Source organism: Dendrobates tinctorius, unplaced genomic scaffold, assembly GCF_039654945.1.
Source record: "Dendrobates tinctorius isolate UK_male_01 unplaced genomic scaffold, ASM3965494v1 ptg000035l, whole genome shotgun sequence".
Classification (NCBI taxonomy): domain Eukaryota; kingdom Metazoa; phylum Chordata; class Amphibia; order Anura; family Dendrobatidae; genus Dendrobates; species Dendrobates tinctorius.
In genome coordinates this window covers 45,217,302-45,236,407 of record NW_027361703.1, presented here as the reverse complement: position 1 = coordinate 45,236,407, position 19,106 = coordinate 45,217,302, and the positions used below count along the sequence as shown (strand labels likewise).

The 19,106-nt window shown below is 41.6% G+C and overlaps 1 protein-coding gene across 2 annotated transcripts in view; it reads left to right on the top strand.

Annotated features, from left to right (window-relative positions):
* MOV10L1 (Mov10 like RNA helicase 1) overlaps positions 1 to 19,106 on the top strand; it is a 260,035-nt gene that overhangs the window by 145,934 nt on the left and 94,995 nt on the right. For both annotated transcript variants that reach the window (XM_073573462.1, XM_073573463.1), the window contains one exon: positions 3,200 to 3,377. In XM_073573462.1, coding sequence (XP_073429563.1) covers positions 3,200 to 3,377 — 178 coding nt within the window. The remainder of the gene's footprint in view (positions 1 to 3,199; positions 3,378 to 19,106) is intronic.

Below are 19,106 nucleotides of genomic sequence, written 5' to 3'. Positions count from 1 at the left end.
GAGGTCTTAATCCATGACCTATGGGAGAACCATCAGTTGGAAATGTCCTCCAACCTGAAAGAGCTAACAGCCGTAGAGCAAGCAGTTAAAAACCTTCTTGTGTATCTACAGGGTCACCATGTTCGAATATTCTCTGACAATCAGGTCACCGTGGCTTACATCAACCACCAAGGTGGGACTCGTTCCAGACCCCTGATGAAGGTAGCAGAGCGGCTGTTTCAATGGGCAGAACAACATCTCCTGTCTTTAACAGCTCTGCACATAAAAGGAAAAGAAAACACCACAGCAGACTTCTAAGTCGCAACCTTCTAAGGCAAGGGGAATGGTCTTTAAAAACCTCCATCTTAAGACCTGATCGTACAAAAATGGGGGCAGCCAGAAGTGGACCTCTTCACCATCAGAGAGAACAGGAAGGTGCCTCAGTTCTCTCTAAATCCCAGATAAAGCCCTCTGGCAGTAGACACTCTTCTGATCAAATGGGACTTTGGGCTAGCATACGCCTTCCCTCCCCTGTCTCTACTACCCTTGGTGATGAGGAAAGTCAGGAAGGACAAGGCGAGGACTATAGTGATCGCCCCGTTTTGGCCCAGGACCATGTCGGTGTCCGACAATTGGGTCCTACCAAACATCCCAGATCTCCTATCCCATGGCCCAGTTTACCATCCTCAGGTGGCTGGCCTACATCTGACGGCAGATTTTGAACGGGCACTACTAAAGGAGAAAGGTTTCTCCCCAGCGCTAGTTAACACCCTGCTCAAAAGCAGAAAACCAGTTACAACCAAAATCTACGTTAGGATCCTGAAAAGATTCCTTCAGGGTTCAGGAATAGTAGCTGGGCAGTCCACACCGATAGCGCAGATCCTAGAATTCTTACAAAAAGGTCTGGATATGGGGCTTTCCACCAGCACCCTTAAAGTACAGGTGTCAGCCCTAGGGGCCCTTTTTAACTGCAACATCGCCAGTAGCTATTGGATCAATAGGTTTATTAAGGCAACAGGCAGGTCCAGTCCGGTAGTAAGAAATAAATTTATGCCATGGGATCTAAACCTAGTCCTCACGGCCATGACGGAGGCCCCGTTTGAGCCTATCTCATCAGCCTCCACAAAAAACCTGTCTCTTAAAGTAGCTCTTCTGATAGCGGTGACATCCAGGCGTTATCTAGACTTCCTCCCGACATACAATTGAGGGACGACAGGGTAATTCTTACACCCGATCCAGCATACCTGCCTAAAGTAGCCTCCAGTTTCCATAGAACTCAGGAGATAGTCCTTCCTCCCTAATCCCACGAACGATAAGGAAAGGAAACTACACTCGCTAGATGTTAAGAGATGTCTCCTAGAGTACCTGTCAGTTACCGTCCCCTGGAAAAGGGATAATGCCTTGTTTATCTCCTATCAGGGCACCAGAAAGGGCCTTAGGGCTTCAAAAAGCTCGCTAGCAAGGTGGATTAGGGAGGCCATTTCATTAGCATACACCTCAAAGGGCAAACCGGCTCCTCGTGGGCAGATAGATTGGAAGTCTCGATCGACCAAATATGTGAGGCAGCTACTTGGTCCTCTCCGAGCACCTTCTACAACCATTATAGACTAGACCTGGGTGCTTCCTCAGACCTCTCCTTTGGTGTCAGGGTTCTGCAGGCTGTAGTCCCTCCATAAAGTAATTATTACTCTCTGTAATTCTCTCAGGTGGTGCTGTCATGGACGACCGAATAAAGTCGTAGTTACTCACCGGTTAACGGTATTTTTCGGAGTCCATGACAGCACCCGTATATTCCCTCCCTTTAGTTTAGTTTGGGTGTGCACTTCTTCCTCTTATATGTACACTTGTAACGAATAGTTGTGTAAAGTATTGTACATAAATTATGCTATTAACCTTGGTGGTCCTCTTGTGCTCTGTAAACCAACTGATGCGTGGGAGAGGTGCCGCCCTTATGTATCTGTAGGATTTCCTGTTCCTGAAGGGCGGATCCCCTCTCAGGTGGTGCTGTCATGGACTCCGAAAAATACCGTTAACCGGTGAGTAACTAAGACTTTGTGAAATAAAAAAAATAACAAACTCAGTTATACTCACCTAATGCCCATTCCATTGAATCCCTCGTCTCCTGTAATAAATTAGAAATTTTCCCACCACGCTCACACTGACGTTAGTCAGGTGAAGTGAGTTAATTGGCTGTGAACTCCCAGGTCCTTTCTGATGGCACTTCGAGCATGTGAACTTTCTCATGCTTGTGGTGATGTCAGTCAGGTCATACGAGTTCACCACGAGACACTGAGCAGCGGTAGCACACGCTGCTCAGTGTCTCTGCTGGATGGCACGTTGCATGCAACAATGCAGCGTGATATCTAGATGTAGACCCGTCGCGGGAAAAATGGATTATCTTCTTCTCAGCGGATAGGTGAGGAATATGGTTGTTTATTATTTTATTTCCCTTACAGGAGACAATGGCTTCACTGGAATGGGCGATGACGTAAGTATGGTTTATTTAGGATTTATTAGAGGAGTTTGTGTTATTTTTTTCAATTAAAGGACTTTATTCTGGGGTGGTGTATTTATTTATTTATTTTTTTAAATATAATATCACTATGGGTTTAGTAATGGGGCGTCTTCTAGATGCCTCTCCATTGGTAACCTCTGAGTTTGATGTCACCTGACAATACAACAGTGACATCAACCCCCCCAACTATCACCCCACTTGCCATCGCACCAGGGCAAGTGGGAAGAGCGAGGCTAAGTGCCAGAATTGGCGCATCTTATGAATGCGCATTTTCTAGGGTGGTTGAGAGCTGATGTTTTAGCATGGGGGGACAATATCCATTGCCCCTTCCTAGGGTATTAATATCCGCCCGCAGCTGTCTGCCTAGCCTTTATCTGTTATTTATTATAGGAGACCCTACTTCGTTTTATTTATTTATTTTTTTTTTGGGGGGGGGGGCATTTTCAAAACGGTTTTATTTGAAGTTGTATTTTGACTTCTGCCATATTGCATTAAGTTATCCACATTAATTATTTGCTTTTTGTGACCATTCTAAGTTTAAGTGGATTATCAAAATGCTGGTTAATGTAACCTTTTAAGCATATATTTATTTTATGGGCAACCCCTTTTAAATAGGCCTTTTTAGCACATTAGAACATTGCTACATTGTATAATTGTATATATATATAACATATGTATAATTCTATGTCTTTTTTTTATGAACAGTTGCTTACGCTATCAAATTATCGAACTAAAATGTCAACTTTACTTTGGCTTGAGGAAATCCACAATGAAATAGAAATTAAAGATTTAAGCCTGAGTGGTGTTTGCTTGCAGAAACGTGGTGGATTCTTGGTATTGGAAGTGCCTGGAATTATAGAAGGAAGACCCTCCCTTAATCCTGGTAAATGATATACCCATAAACAATGAGTAGCTTGATTTGTTACCTGAATTTGCTGACTTATACCGTGGTTAGGACAGGTGTGACATTATGAGTGTCAAGATTGCAAGTCACACTTTTTGTGAAACATTGAGGCCAAATTGTGGTAATTTTTATCTCTAGTCTTATGGATGACTTTGATGTACATGAAATAGATATACAGTAGGTTAGAACTTTGCACAATATGTGGGGGACACCTAGGGATCGGCACAATACTTTGTTTTTCTGTATATCTCTCGCTTACACTAAAAGTTCTGTCACTAGAATACAATTCGCACCATTACCATAGATGATGGATCTCCCTGTCCTTGAGTAGTAATAGATCGCCGAGCTTGCCCAAAACACCCTTCAATGATTTTTCACATTACTAGGTTGTGTTTTTGCTGACATTTCTTATCTCCAAATGCCTGCTCTAACGCATATTTCTCAACTTTCAGGCAAGAAGTCTCATCTATATATTCATGTACAGAAAATTAATTAATATGCATGATATGAAATAAAATTATAATCATAAAAAAAAACAAGAAAAAATTGTTTGAGCCTATAGATTAAACTAGTATAACACACATTAGGATGTCCTTTTAAATCAACAGCGTCAAATTAACCTCCATATTGACCAGGCCAGAAAGGGCCTTAAGGGCTAGCCAATTTTAGTCATTTACCCTCTCTGCTTTCAGCAGCCATAACTTTTTTTCATGATTTCACTGACATGTCCAGTTTTATTATAACTGTACTGTTTCTTAGGAACCCCAGTTACAGGAGAAAACTGTACACTACTGTTACATAAGTCCCTGGCAGAGCTGATGTAGACTAAACCCCAGAACTTCTCTCTGGGCATTAGCTTTTCTTCCTGTATGACGTTAGTTCTCTGGTTTACACCCAGCTGGTTGTAAGGAAAACTTGTATTTCTTATTACCTGATGAGGTGGATGAAAGTTTAGTCTTAACTTTGGAACCGTGGACACTGAAAACAAAAACTGTTACAAAATCAGTAGACCAGCAACAACTGGAGGAGTTAATATCAATAAAAAAAGCCTAGTGAAAGTTTCTTTTTCAGCTCTTACAGTAATTTGAACTTCTGGGATATCAATATGTCTACTTTTCCTTCCTGACATTTTGCTAGTGTTCTTGTCACTTGTGGTTAGTGTTGAGTGATACCATCCGATATCGTGAAGTATCGGATTGGATTGCATCGGACCGATACCCAAAAAGTTTCGGGTATCGCCGATTCCGATACCTGAAACCCATGCAAGTCAATGGGGCACAAATATCGGAATTAAAATAAACCCTTTACTTGCACATCCAGTTCGGGAGGGGGGAAGAGTGTGGGCGGTGCGTGGGCAGACACACTGTGTGTCTGTGTGTGTCTGTGTGTGCGGGCCTCTCGGGGGTCCCATAATGCTATCAGCCAGTTGTGTTAGCCATGTTAACTAATGGCATGGCTTGTGATTAGCTGCTGAAATGATGTCATCATGATGCGAGGTCTGTGCGGGTCTGTGCGGGCCTGCCGGGGGTTGTGTGTGTGTGCGGGCATCGTCCGATGTGACTACAAGTCCCATCGGGCTATGCCTGCTACAATGACAGTGATTGACACATTAGCCAATGATGGGACAGTAGTAGTCCCATCATCCGGCTAACGTGTTGAATGTAAAAAAAAAAAAAAACATACATACTGCATTCATACAACATACATACATATTACATACATGCTACATATATACTAGATTCATACAACATGCATACATACTACATATATACTACATTCATACAACATACATACATACTACATATATACTACATTCATACAACACACACTACATATATACAACATACTACATACATACTACATTCATACATACATACTACATATATACTACATTCATACAACATACATACATACTGCATATATACTACATTCATACAACATACATACTACATATATACTACATATATACTACATACATACATACTACATATATACTACATACATACATACTAAATATATACTACATTCATACAACATACATACATACTACATACAATACATTCATACAACATACATACATAGTACATACTACATACAATACATTCATACAATACATACATATAGACATACAGTACATATAACATAGAGTACATACCATCACTTGTCACTTTGATCCCCGAAGCCAGTGTCATCTGTAAAAAATATTAACCCCTTCACCCCCAAGGGTGGTTTGCACGTTCATGACCGGGCCAATTTTTACAATTCTGACCACTGTACCTTTATGAGGTCATAACTCTGGAACGCTTCCATGGATCCCGGTGATTCTGACATTGTTTTCTCGTGACATATTGTACTTCATGTTAGTGGTAAAAGTTCATTCAAATAACTTGCGTTTATTTGTGAGAAAAACGGAAATTTGGCGAAAATTTTGAAAATTTCGCAATTTTCCAACTTTGAATTTTTATGCCCTTAAATCACAGAGATATGGCACCCAAAAAACTTGATAACTAACATTTCCCACATGTTTACTTTACATCAGCACAATTTTGGAACCAAAATTTGTTAGGAAGTTATAAGGGTTAAAAGTTGACCAGCGATTTCTCATTTTTACAACACCATTTTATTTTTACGGACCACATCACATTTGAAGCCACTTTGAGGGGTCTATATGATAGAAAATACCCAAAAGTGACACCATTCTAAAAACTGCACCCCTTAAGGTGCTCAAAACCACATTCAAGAAGTTAACCCTTTAGGTGCGTCACAGGAATTTTTTTGAATATTTTTAAAAAAATGAACATCTAACTTTTTTCACAAAAAAAATACTTCAGGTTCAATTTTTTTTTATTTTACCAAGGGTAACAGGAGAAATTGGACTGTAAAAGTTATTGTGCAATTTGTCCTGAGTACGCTGATACCTGATATGTGGGGGGGGAACGACTGTTTCGGCGCATGGCAGAGCTCAGAATGGAAGGAGCGCCGTTTGACTTTTTCAATGCAAAATTGTCTGGAATTCAGATCGGACGCCATGTCACGTTTGGAGAGTCCCTGATGTACCTAAACAGTGGAAACCCCCTACAAGTGACCCCATTTTGGAAACTAGACCCCCCAAGGAACTTATCTAGATATGTGGTGAGAACTTTGAACCCACAAGGGCTTTACAGAAGTTTATAACGTACAGCGGTACAATTAAAAAATCATATTTTTTCCACAAAAATGATCTTTTCACCCCAATTTTTATTTTCCCAAGGGTAACGGGACCCTAAAAGTTATTGTGCAATTTGTCCTGAGTACGCTGATGCCCCACATGTGGGGGTAAACCACTATTTGGGCGCATGGCAGAGCTCGGAAGGGAAGCAGCGCCATTTGACGTTTTTGGCTGGAATTGAGATCGGACATCATGTCGCGATTGGAAAACCCCTGGTGTACCAAAACAGTGGAAACCCCCCACAAATGACACCATTTTGGAAACTAGACCCCCTAAGGAACTTATCTAGATGTGTGGTGAGAACTTTGAACCCCCCAAGGGCTTCACAGAAGTTTATAATGCCCGGGCATGAAAATAAAAAAATCTTATTTTTTCCACAAACATGATCAATTAGTCCCCAATTTTTTTATTTTCCCAAGGGTAACAGGAGAAATTGAACCCCAAAATTTGTTGTCCAATTTGTCCTGAGTACACTGACGCCCCATATGTGGGAGAAAACTACTGTATGGACACACGTCAGGGCTCGGAAGGGAAGTAGTGACGTTTTGGAATGCAGACTTTGATGGAATGGTCTGCGGGTGTCATGTTGCCTTTGGAGAGCCCCTAATGTACCTAAACAGTGGAAACCCCCCACAAATAACCCTATTTTGAAAACTAGACCGCCTAAGGAACTTATCTAGATGTGAGGTGAGCACTTTGAACCCCCAAGGGCTTCACAGAAGTTTATAATGCCCGGGCATGAAAATAAAAAAATCGTATTTTTTCCACAAACATGATCAATTAGTCCCCAATTTTTTTATTTTCCCAAGGGTAACAGGAGAAATTGAACCCCAAAAGTTGTTGTCCAATTTGTCCTGAGTACGCTGACGCCCCATATGTGGGAGAAAACTACTGTATGGACACACGTCGGGGCTCGGAAGGGAAGCAGTGACGTTTTGGAATGCAGATTTTGATGGAATGGTCTGCGGGTGTCATGTGCGTTTGGAGAGCCCCTGATGTACCTAAACTATTGAAACTCCCCACAAGTGACCCCATTTTGGACACTAGACCCCCCACGGAACTTATCTAGATGTGTGGTGAGCACTTTGAACCCCCAAGTGCTTCACAGAAGTTTATAATGCTCGGACGTGAAAATAAAAAAATCATTTTTTTCCACAAAAATGATATTTTTGCCCCCAATTTTTTATTTTCCTAAGGGTAACAGGAGAAATTGGACCCCAAAAATTGTTTTGCAATTTGTCCTGAGTAGGCTGATACCCTACATGTGGGGGTAAAACACTGTTTGGGCGCATGTCAGAGCTTGGAAGGGAAGGAACACCATTTGACTTTTTCAACTCAGAATTGGCTGGAATTGAAATCAGACGCCATGTTGCATTTGGAGAGCCCCTGATGTGCCCAAACAGTGGAAACCCCCAATTCTAACTCCAACCCGAACCCTAACACACCCCTAACCCTAATCTCAGCCCTAACCCTAGCCCTAACCCTAACCGTAATGGAAAAATGGAAATAAACACATTTTTTTATTTTATAATTTTTCCCTAACTAAGGGGGTGATAACGGGGGGTTTGATTTACTATTTATGGCGGTTTTTATTTTTGGCTGCTGTCGCACGCTGAAAGATGCTTTTTATTGTAAAAATAGTTTTTGCATCACCACATATTGAGAGCTATAATTTTTCCGTATTTTGACCCACTGAGTCATGTGAGGTCCTATTTTTTGCGGGACGCGTTGACGTTTTTATTGGTACCATTTTCGGGCACGTGACATTTTTTGATCGCTTTTATTCCGATTTTTGGGACGCAGAATGAACAAAAACCAGCGTTTCATGAATTTCTTTTGGGGGGGTGCGTTTACACCGTTCCGCGTGTGGTAAAATTGATAAAGCGGTTTTATTCTTCGTGTCAGTACGGTTACAGCGATACCTCATTTAGGTCGTTTTTTTATGTTTTGGCGGTTTTATGCAATGAAAACTATTGTGAAGAAGAAACGGAGAGTGGTGGTCATGGGGGATTCCCTGTTGAGAGGAACAGAGGCCGCTATCTGCAGACCGGATATAACTTCAAGAGAAATGTGCTGTCTTCCAGGTGCAAAAATTAAAGATGTGTCTGACAGGATATCAGGACTCTTCAGACCTACAGATGACTACCCATTCCTGCTACTACATGTGGGGACAAATGACACCGCAAGAAACGACCTGGAAACCATCTGCAGAGACTTTGAAGACTTAGGCAAGAAAGTGAAAGAACTGGGAGCGCAGGTGGTCTTCTCTTCCATCCTCCCAGTGGATGGCCATGGAACAAGGAGGTGGAATAAGATTCTGCAGGTGAACAACTGGCTACGTCGATGGTGCCGTCAGCAACGATTTGGATTTCTGGATCACGGAGTGAACTACTTATACGATGGACTACTTGCTAGAGATGGGGTGCACCTTACGAAGACTGGAAAGCAGGTATTTGGAAGTCGCCTTGCTACACTTGTAAGGAGAGCTTTAAACTAGAACAACATGGGAAGGGAAGCAAAAGACCAGAAAAAGCCATACACCTGACAAATGCTACTGAGAACTCTGCTATTAGAAGTGGAAAGGAAGAACAAAGACGAAAGAATCTAATTAAAAAAAATATTGGAGAAAGAGAAACCAATCACAAACTAAAATGTTTCTATACTAATGCACAAAGCATGGGCAACAAACAAGGAGAATTGGAACTACTAACACAGGAAAAGAAATATGATGTCATTGGAATCACTGAAACTTGGTGGGACAATACACATGATTGGAATACAAGACTAGAAGGATACAACTTATTTGCAAGAAACAGACTTGATAAACGAGGAGGGGGTGTCGCATTGTATGTTAGAAATGCGTATATCTGCACAGAGATTGAAGCTTCAGAGACTGGGAGTTCTGTGGAAACTGTTTGGGTAAGAATACAAGGACAGAACAATGGAAAGGACACCATTGTAGGCATTTACTACAGGCCGCCTGTGCAAGCTGAAGATATGGATGAACTCTTTATGCATCAAATGGCCAAGTTCTCCAAAAAATATGACATAGTTGTCATGGGAGATTTCAACTATCCAGACATTTGTTGGGAATCTCTCTCAGGCAAAACTAACAGGTCAAGGAAATTCTTATCCTCTCTTGCTGACAACTTTATCTTCCAAAAGGTAAAGGAGAAAACAAGGGGAACTGCTACCTTGGATCTAATCCTTATAAACAGGGAGGAAATGGTTGAGGAGGTAAAAGTGGCTGGGACCCTAGGAGGTAGCGACCATGCTATTTTAGAATTTTGGATAACTAGAGGCGGAAGACCTGTGAAGACTCAGACGTCAAGGTTAGATTTCAGAAAGGCAGATTTTAAGGGATTCAGAAAGAGAATTGGAGGGATCCAATGGCTGGATATCCTTAAAGACAAAAATGTCCAGGAAGGATGGGAAATCTTGAAAAATGAAATTCTCAAAGCACAGTTGTTAACAATTCCGAAAAGAGGGAAGAATAGGAAGCATTTAAGGAAACCAGGATGGATGAACACAGAACTTAAGCACATGCTAAAAAGGAAGCAAAAAATGTTTATAAAATGGAAAGAAGGAGGCATATCTAAAGAAGAATATAATGCTGTCTGCAGAACCTGCAAGGCACAAATCAGATTAGCTAAAGCTGAAAATGAATTGAGGCTTGCAAGAGATGTCAAAAGCAATAATAAAGGATTTTGGGGATATGTCAAAAGTAAAAGAAAAGTCAAAGATGCTATAGGATTTTTACAGGATGAAAATGATGAAATGGTAAGACAGGATGTTGAGAAGGCTGAACTTTTAAATTCCTATTTTGCATCTGTTTTCTCTCAGAAAGGAAATGTAACATCAACTGTTATTCACTGTCCTATTAAGGGAATAGAAGAATCCAGGATATCTATAAACAGAATGATAGTGAGGAAACACTTAGCTAACCTAAATGTATTCAAGTCTCCAGGTCCAGATGAATTACACCCCAGAGTACTGAAGGAGATAGCAGAAGAAATTTTTGAACCCCTCTCCATAATCTTTGAAAATTCTTGGAGAACAGGAGAAGTGCCAGAAGACTGGAGAAGAGCAAATGTTGTTCCTATCTTCAAAAAGGGGAAGAAGGTGGACCCAGGCAACTATAGGCCGGTGAGTCTGACTTCTATACCAGGAAAGATCTTTGAACAAATTATTAAACAACATGTATGTCAATACCTGGATAAGAATGAAGTGATTAAACAGAGTCAGCATGGGTTTGTAACTAATAAGTCATGTCAGACTAATTTAATTTCCTTCTATGATGGTATTACTGATTGGGTGGATCAAGGAAATGCTGTAGATATAGTATATCTTGACTTTAGCAAAGCATTTGACAAAGTCTCTCATACAATCCTTATTGAAAAAATGACTAAGTATGGAATGGACAAGGCAACTGTTAGGTGGATTCATAACTGGCTTAGTGATCGGACCCAAAGAGTGGTCGTAAATGGCTGCACATCCAGTTGGAAGAATGTCTCAAGTGGGGTACCACAGGGCTCTGTCCTGGGCCCTGTATTGTTCAACATCTTTATCAACGATTTAGATGAAGGAATTGAGGGTAAACTGATTAAATTTGCTGATGACACAAAGCTAGGAGGGATAGCTAATACTAGAGAAGAGAGAGAGAGGATTCAAAAAGATTTAAATAAACTGGAGAAGTGGGCAGCAACTAACAGAATGGTTTTTAACAGGGAGAAATGCAAAGTACTACATCTGGGCAATAAAAATGAAAAAAGCATATATAGAATGGGAGGAATAGGGCTAAGTGACAGCACATGTGAAAAAGACTTGGGTATACTAATAGATCACAGACTGAATATGAGTCAACAGTGTGATGCAGCAGCAAAAAAGGCAAATGCAATTCTAGGATGTATTAACAGAAGCATACAGTCTAGATCACGTGAAGTAATTATTTCCCTCTACTCCTCTTTGGTCAGACCTCATCTGGAATATTGTGTCCAATTTTGGGCACCACATTTGAAAAAAGACATCAACAAACTGGAGCAAGTTCAGAAAAGAGCGACCAGAATGGTGACCGGTCTGCAAACCCTGTCTTATGAGGAAAGGTTGCAGGATTTGGGAATGTTTAGTTGGCAAAAGAGAAGACTGAGAGGAGACTTAATAGCTGTCTACAAATATCTAAAGGGCTGTCACATTGTAGAAGGATCAACTTTATTCTCATTTGCACAAGGAAAGACTAGAAGCAATGGGATGAAGCTGAATGGGAGGAGACACAGATTAGATATTAGAAAAAACTTTTTGACAGTTAGAGTGATCAATGAGTGGAACAGGCTGCCACGAGAAGTGGTGAGTTCTCCTTCAATGGAAGTCTTCAAACAGAGGCTGGACAGACATCTAACTGGGATGATTTAGCGAATCCTGCTTTGAGCAGGGGGTTGGACCAGATGGCCCAGGAGGTCCCTTCCAACTCTACGATTCTATGATTCTATTTTATATAAAAAAATAATTATTTTTGCATCACTTTATTCTGCGAGCTATAACTTTTTTAGTTTTTCGCTGATGATTCTGTATGGCGGCTCGTTTTTTGCTGGACAAGATGACGTTTTCAGCGGTACCATGGATATTTATATGCGTCTTTTTGATCGCGCGTTATTACACTTTTTGTTTGGCGGTATGATAATAAATCATTATTTTTTGCTTCGTTTTTTATTTTTATTTTTTAAGGGGTTCGCTAAAGGGGTTAACTAATGGGACAGTTTTAATAGGGCGGGTTGTTACGGACGCAGCGATACCTAATATGTGTACTTTTGGGTTTTTTTTTTATTATTTTCAAAAAATGGATTTATTTGGGGGAATATTTTTTTTTTTTTGTAATTTATTTGGCGATTTTTTTTTTTAAATTATTTTAACACTTTTTTTAATTTTTTTTTTACTTTATTAAATAGTCTCAGGTGGGACATCACTGTTCTGTGACAGATCGCTGATCTGTCACATCACAGATCACTGTGACAGATCAGCGATCTGTCACAGGCAGTGCAGAAGGCTTCCTCATGCCTGCGCTTTGCAGGCACTGAGGAAGCCAGCTTCCTGCAGGCCCCCGAAGGCCCCCGTCGCTATGTTGGATTCGGGGGCCTGCAGGAAAGGAGCCCCCGGCAGCAGCGCTGCACATTGCGCTGCCGTGGGGGGCTCAGGGAAGCACGGAGGGAGCCCCCTCCCTGCCGATTCTTCCCTTTAACCCCCGGTACACCGCGATCATGTTTGATCGCGGTGTGCAAGGGGTTAACGTGTCGGGGGCGGTCCGTTACTGCCCCTGACACATTGTGCCGGGTGTCAGCTGTGATAATCAGCTGACACCCGGCCGCGATCAGCGGCGCTCACCACGTGGGCACCGCTGATCGCGGTAGACGTACTATCCCGTCCATGGGCATAGGGGGCCGGGTCCCATGGACGGGATAGTACGTCTGATGTCAGGAAGGGGTTAAAATAACAAACAAGCAATATACTCCCTGATCTGCAGAAATCCACGAGTGTCCCACGACGATCTTCCGTGGAGAACAGCAGCATCAGCTGATGCGACCTCTCTCTAGGGGCACCAGGAATACAATGACGGGAGGTAGGTATCCTACCACACTGTATTCCTCCGCCACTGTAAAAAAAAATATTCCCTAGTCTCACTTTTGGCATTGCTGTGTGAGAAAGTTCCCACCCAGCTTTTGCCATAAAGTGAGACCAGTGAGCTATAGTAACCTCTCAGTGATGCACTGCAGGAGATCGTCGTGGGACACTCGTGGATTTCTGCGGATCAGGGAGTATATTGCTTGTTTGTTATTTTAATATTTTTTACAGTGAGATGACACTGGCTTCGGGGATCAAAGTGACAAGTGATGGTGAGTATGTACTAAGTTATATGTACTGTATGTCTATATGTATGAATGTATGTTATGTAATATGTATGTTGTATGTAGTATGTATGTTGTATGTAGTATGTATGTTGTATGTATGTAGCATGTTGTATGTATGTAGTATGAATGTAGTATATATGTAGTATGAATGTAGTATATATGTAGTATGTATGTTGTGTATATATGTAGTATGTATGTATGTTGTATGAATCTGTAGTATGTATGTATTATGTATGCTGTATGAATGTATAAATGTAGTATGTATGTATGTTGTATGAATGTAGTATATATGTAGTATGTATTATGTATGTTGTATGAATTTAGTATATATGTATGTAGTATGTATGTATGTTGTATGAATGTAGTATATATGTAGTATGTATGTATTATGTAGTATGTATGTAGTATGTATGAATTTAGTATGTATGTAGTATGTATGTTGTATGAATGTAGTATGTACACTGTGTTCCAAATTATTATGCAAAAAATATTTCCTCATATTTTCTCTAAATTACCTATATGAATTGCAGTCATTGTTATTTTCCAGTCATCTAATATTCTAGTATAATTGCAATGTTTTTGAACAAACTGCCTATGAAAACAGTATATCTTTAAACATAAGAAACACTCAAAATGCATGTTTAAAATTATTATGCACAGCAGAGTTTTCAACCTTTTTATTTTTATTTTGAACAAAAAAATGGTCAATTGTGAACTTATAAGCATTATCAGCTTATTTCAAAATGAAATCAAACAGTTTTCAAGTCAAAACTTTATTCTAGGTGATGTTACATTTGCACATATGACCCCTTGTTCGAAAGAAGCTTGTGATCTCTCTCGTCCATTGAATTTGTCAGTTTTTGGATGGTTTGTGCTTCAATTGTTTTGCATGTGGACAGAATACCCTCCCAGAGCAGTTGCTTAGATGTGAACTGCCTCCCGCCATCATAGACACTCCTTTTGATGATGCTCCAGAGGTTCTCAATGGGGTTGAGGTCAGGGGAAGATGATGGCCACACCATAAGTTTGTCCTCTTTTATGCCCATAGCAGCCAGAGATGCAGATGTGTTATTTGCAGCATGAGACGGTGCATTATCATGCATGAAAATGATCTTGCTGCGGAAAGCACGGTTCTTCCTCTTGAACCATGGCAGGAAGTGCTGTTTTAGAAACTCCACATAGATTATGGAGTTCATCTTTACCCCTTCAGGGATCCTAAAGGGGCCGACAATCTCTCTCCCCTTGATTCCAGCCCAAAACATTACTCCGCCTCCTCCTTGTTGGCGCCTTAGCCGTGTTTTCATGGGGTGTCCATCAACCAGCCATCCTCCACTCCATCCATCTGGACCATCGAGCGTTGCATGGCACTCATCGGTGAACAAAACAGTTTGGAAGTCAGACTTGATGTATCGTTTGGCCCACTGGAGCCGTGTCTGTTTGTGTGCAGTGGATAGAGGTGGTCGACAGGATGGCTTACGCACAGCTGCAAACCTCTGAAGGACCCTGCATCTTGTTGTTCGGGGGGTGTTGGAGGCCCCAGCAGCTTCAAAAACTTGTCTGCTGCTATGACAAGGCATTTTTGCAGCTGCTCTTTTAACCTGACGCAATTGCCTGTTGGAAAGAGTCCTCAATTTTTCCTTATCAGCACGCACACGTGTGTGCTGGGAATCAGCTACATACTTCTTGATTGTGCGATGATCACGATGAAGTGTCTTGGCAAGGTTGATTGTAGTCATGCCTTGACCTAAATACTCCACAATTTGTTGCTTCTCAGCAGCCGACACATCCTTTTTCTTTCCCATTTTGGCAATAATGTGGAACAGCCTTCTTAAGTAGTCTTGCCTTTATTTGGACACACCTGCCAAACTAATTTGCACAGGTATCTGCAATTGCTTTCAGTGATATAAAGAGCCCTGACACACATCACCATCAATGAGTTTAAATGACAAACGAAAAAATTCTAACCTTGTCACTCCTAAACTCTTTTTGCATAATAATTTGGAACACAGTTTATGTATGCTGTATGAATGTAGTATATATGTAGTATGTATGTATGTTGTATGAATGTAGTATATATGTAGTATGTATGTAGTATGTATGTTTTTTTTTTTTTACATTCAACACATTAGCCGGATGATGGGACTACTACTGTCCCATCATTGGCTAATGTGTCAGTCACTGTCATTGTAGCAGGCATAGCCCGATGGGACTTGGAATCCCATCGGACGATGCCTGCACACACACAACACCCCCGGCAGGACCGCACAGGCCCGCACAGACCTCGCATCATGATGACATCATTTCAGCAGCTAATCACAGCCATGCCATTAGTTAACATGGCTAACACAACTGGCTGATAGCATTATGGGAACTTCCGATTCCGGTATTCGATATTGTAAAAATATCAGTACTCGGTATCGGAATTCCGATACCGCGAAGATCGGCCGATACCCGATATTTGTGGTATCGGAATGCTCAACACTACTTGTGGTACCAAAAGATATTTCAGGTTGCACAGTTAGTTCATCACCTACAGGATTGCACTTCCATTACATGCTGTTTTAAGGGTTGCTCTGCCTCGTAGCAGGACACTTGATGCAGGTATCATGACATAAGCTTTTACATTAAGAGAGACAAGCACGGCCGCAGGAGGGCTTCAACCAGCCTGCAAGACCGATGTCTGCTTCCTTAACCCCTTAGCGACAGAGCCAATTTGGTACTTAATGACCAGGCCAATTTTTACAATTCTTACCACTGTCACATTATGAGGTTATAGCTCTGGAACGCTTCAACGTATCCCACTGATTCTGAGATTGTTCTTTTTTTTTCATGACGTATTGTACTTCATGTTAGTGGTAAAATTTCTTCAATATAACTTGCGTTTATTTGTGAAAGAAAAGGAAATTTGGCAAAAATTTTGAAAATTTCTCAATTTTCAAACTTTTTTAATTTTTCTACACTTAAGTCAGAGAGTGGTGTCACACAAAATAGTTAATAAATAACATTCCCACATGCCTACTTTACATCAGCACAATTTTGGAAACCTAAGGGTTAAAAGTTGACTAGCGATTTCTCATTTTTCCAAAATAATTTACAAAACCATTTTTTAGGAACCACCTCACATTTGAATTGAGTTTGGGGGGTCAATATTACAGAAAATGCCCAAAAGTGACACCATTCTAAAAACTGCACCCCTCAAGGTGCCCAAAACCACATTCAAGAAGTTTATTAACCCTTCAGGTGCTTCACGAGAACTAAAGTAATGTGGAATAAAAAAATGAACTATTTTCACAAAAAATTTACTTTGGAACCAATTTGTTTTATTTTCACAAGGGTATCAGGAGAACATGGACCACAATATTTGTTGTGCAATTTCTCCTGAGTACGCCAATACCCCATATGTGGGGAAAAGCCACTGTTTGGGTGCATGGCAGGATTCAGAAAGGATAGAGCACCGTTTGACTTTTTGAACGCAAAATTGGTTGCAATCAATGATGGTGGCGCCATGTCACGTTTGGAGACCCCTTGATGTACCTAAACAGTGGAAACCCCCCAATTCTAACTCCAACCCTAACCCCAACACACCCTTAACTCTAATCCCAACCCAAACCACAGCCCTATCCCAACACAACCCTAATCCCAACCATAACCCTATCACACCCCTAACCCTATTCCCAACCATAACCCCAACCCTGACGTTAGCCCAACCTTATAGTTAGCTCCAACCCTGACCCTAACTTTAGCCCAACTCTGACCCTAATGGAAAAATGGAATTAAATACATTTTTTTATTTTATTATTTTTACCTAACTAAGGGAGTGATAAAGGGGGGATTTGGATTACTATTTTTTTTATTTTGATCACTGTGATAGGGTCTATCACAGTGATCAAAATGAACCAATAGGAGAAATCTATTGTTGCCCGGTGCCGGCCAGCAGATCTTGGCGGGCGCACTGCGCATGCGCCCGCCATTTTCTTCTGGATGAAGATGCTGGCGGCCCAGGGGACTTAACGGTGGTATGCAGGGACTCCGGAGGTACCGGGAGGGGATTAGGGGACCCGATCACATCAGAGGAGAGAGAAATTAAATGGGAAATATGACTTTTTTTATCCAGTCGCCATTGTATCGTTAATAACGGCGATCGCATCACCGGAGTCGGTAAAAACTCACCCGAATCATGCTCTCTGGGGTCTCGGCTACCCCTGTAACCAAGACCCCGGAGAGATTCCGACTCTGGGGGGAGCTTTACACGTATTCCTCAGCGCCTTTAAAAAGCTGCGCTGTGGTTTAATTACCCTTAATTGTCGCCGTTAAAAGGCGTATTGGTGGTCGTTAAGGGGATAAGTGAGGGGGAACTGATACAGCACCAGCAAAATCTAACTGAATGACCTCCAGAGGGCTACTGGTGTGCATATTTCTGTTGAAGGAAAAATAAAAAGTTATGGCTGTTGGAAGAAGGGAAGGAAAAAGCAAAAAATGGTTGCGATGTGACTGGGTTATATATCATTGCATCTGATGCTGCCAATTAGTGCTCCTGACTACCCAAAAGATCATTGATGCCATGAATTATGTTTGGGTGGAGATGCCCTCCACCATCTGCTTGCCCAAGCGTTGTCAGGAGTGCATACATGCGCTTGGTGACCACACACACCAAGTCACATTGAGTTGACGTGTTGAAATTCATTCAAATAGGATTCACCTGTTGTTTCATTTTTTTGCTTGGATTTGCAGTATGTCTTAGAATCTAGGTCTCAGTTCGTAGATGAATTTGGTTTCAGTTGATCGATGATACTTAATTTTGATCTCAACAAATGACACAATTTATATCCGTAACGATTTTCAGTCTCTATCTTTTTTTCATCGAGGTCCCATTTGTAATTTGTGTTCCCTTAATTTTCTCCTTCGTCTCATTGGGGGACACAGATACTGTGGGTGTATGCTTCTGCCGCTAGGAGGCTGACACTAAGTGAAAAAAGAGGTTAGCTCCGCCTCCGCAGTATACACCCTCGCCCCTATTGCGGGCGGAAAATTTTTTCTTAGTGTCCTATGGAGGCACACACAGTCTGAATCTCTCCAGACTATTTTTTTCTAGTTTACGATGAAGATGAGACAGGGGCGACCGATCCTATTGAAAGGGTCCGATCTCCCCCAGCCATCAATGGGCGAGCACGCGTTGAGTATCGTCTCCGCGTATACTTTCCTGCACCGAGGGACATATCTGGGACTTTTCCCCAGACTTCTATTTTTGTTTGTTATTTTATGAAGATGAGACAGGGGCAACGCATCCTATTGAAAGGATCCGATTTCCCCAAACCATCAATGGGCGACCACGTGCGAATATCCCTCCACGTATCCTTTCCCGTGACGTGGGACATTATGCCAGACTTAGCCCTGTCCACCCCTAGGTATTGAAACCATGGGCTTGCACAGAGGCACAAGACTAGTCTGTGCGGCCCCCACTGCTCTACCAACGCTAGACGGCGGTGCTGCAAGGTGGCGGACGGTCCCTCTCCTTACCCCCTGAAGGGGTTAGATGGAGCTAGGGTGCCTGCACCGTCCTATTTTTTTTATCAAAGACCCCCTCACATACCTGCGCTCAGG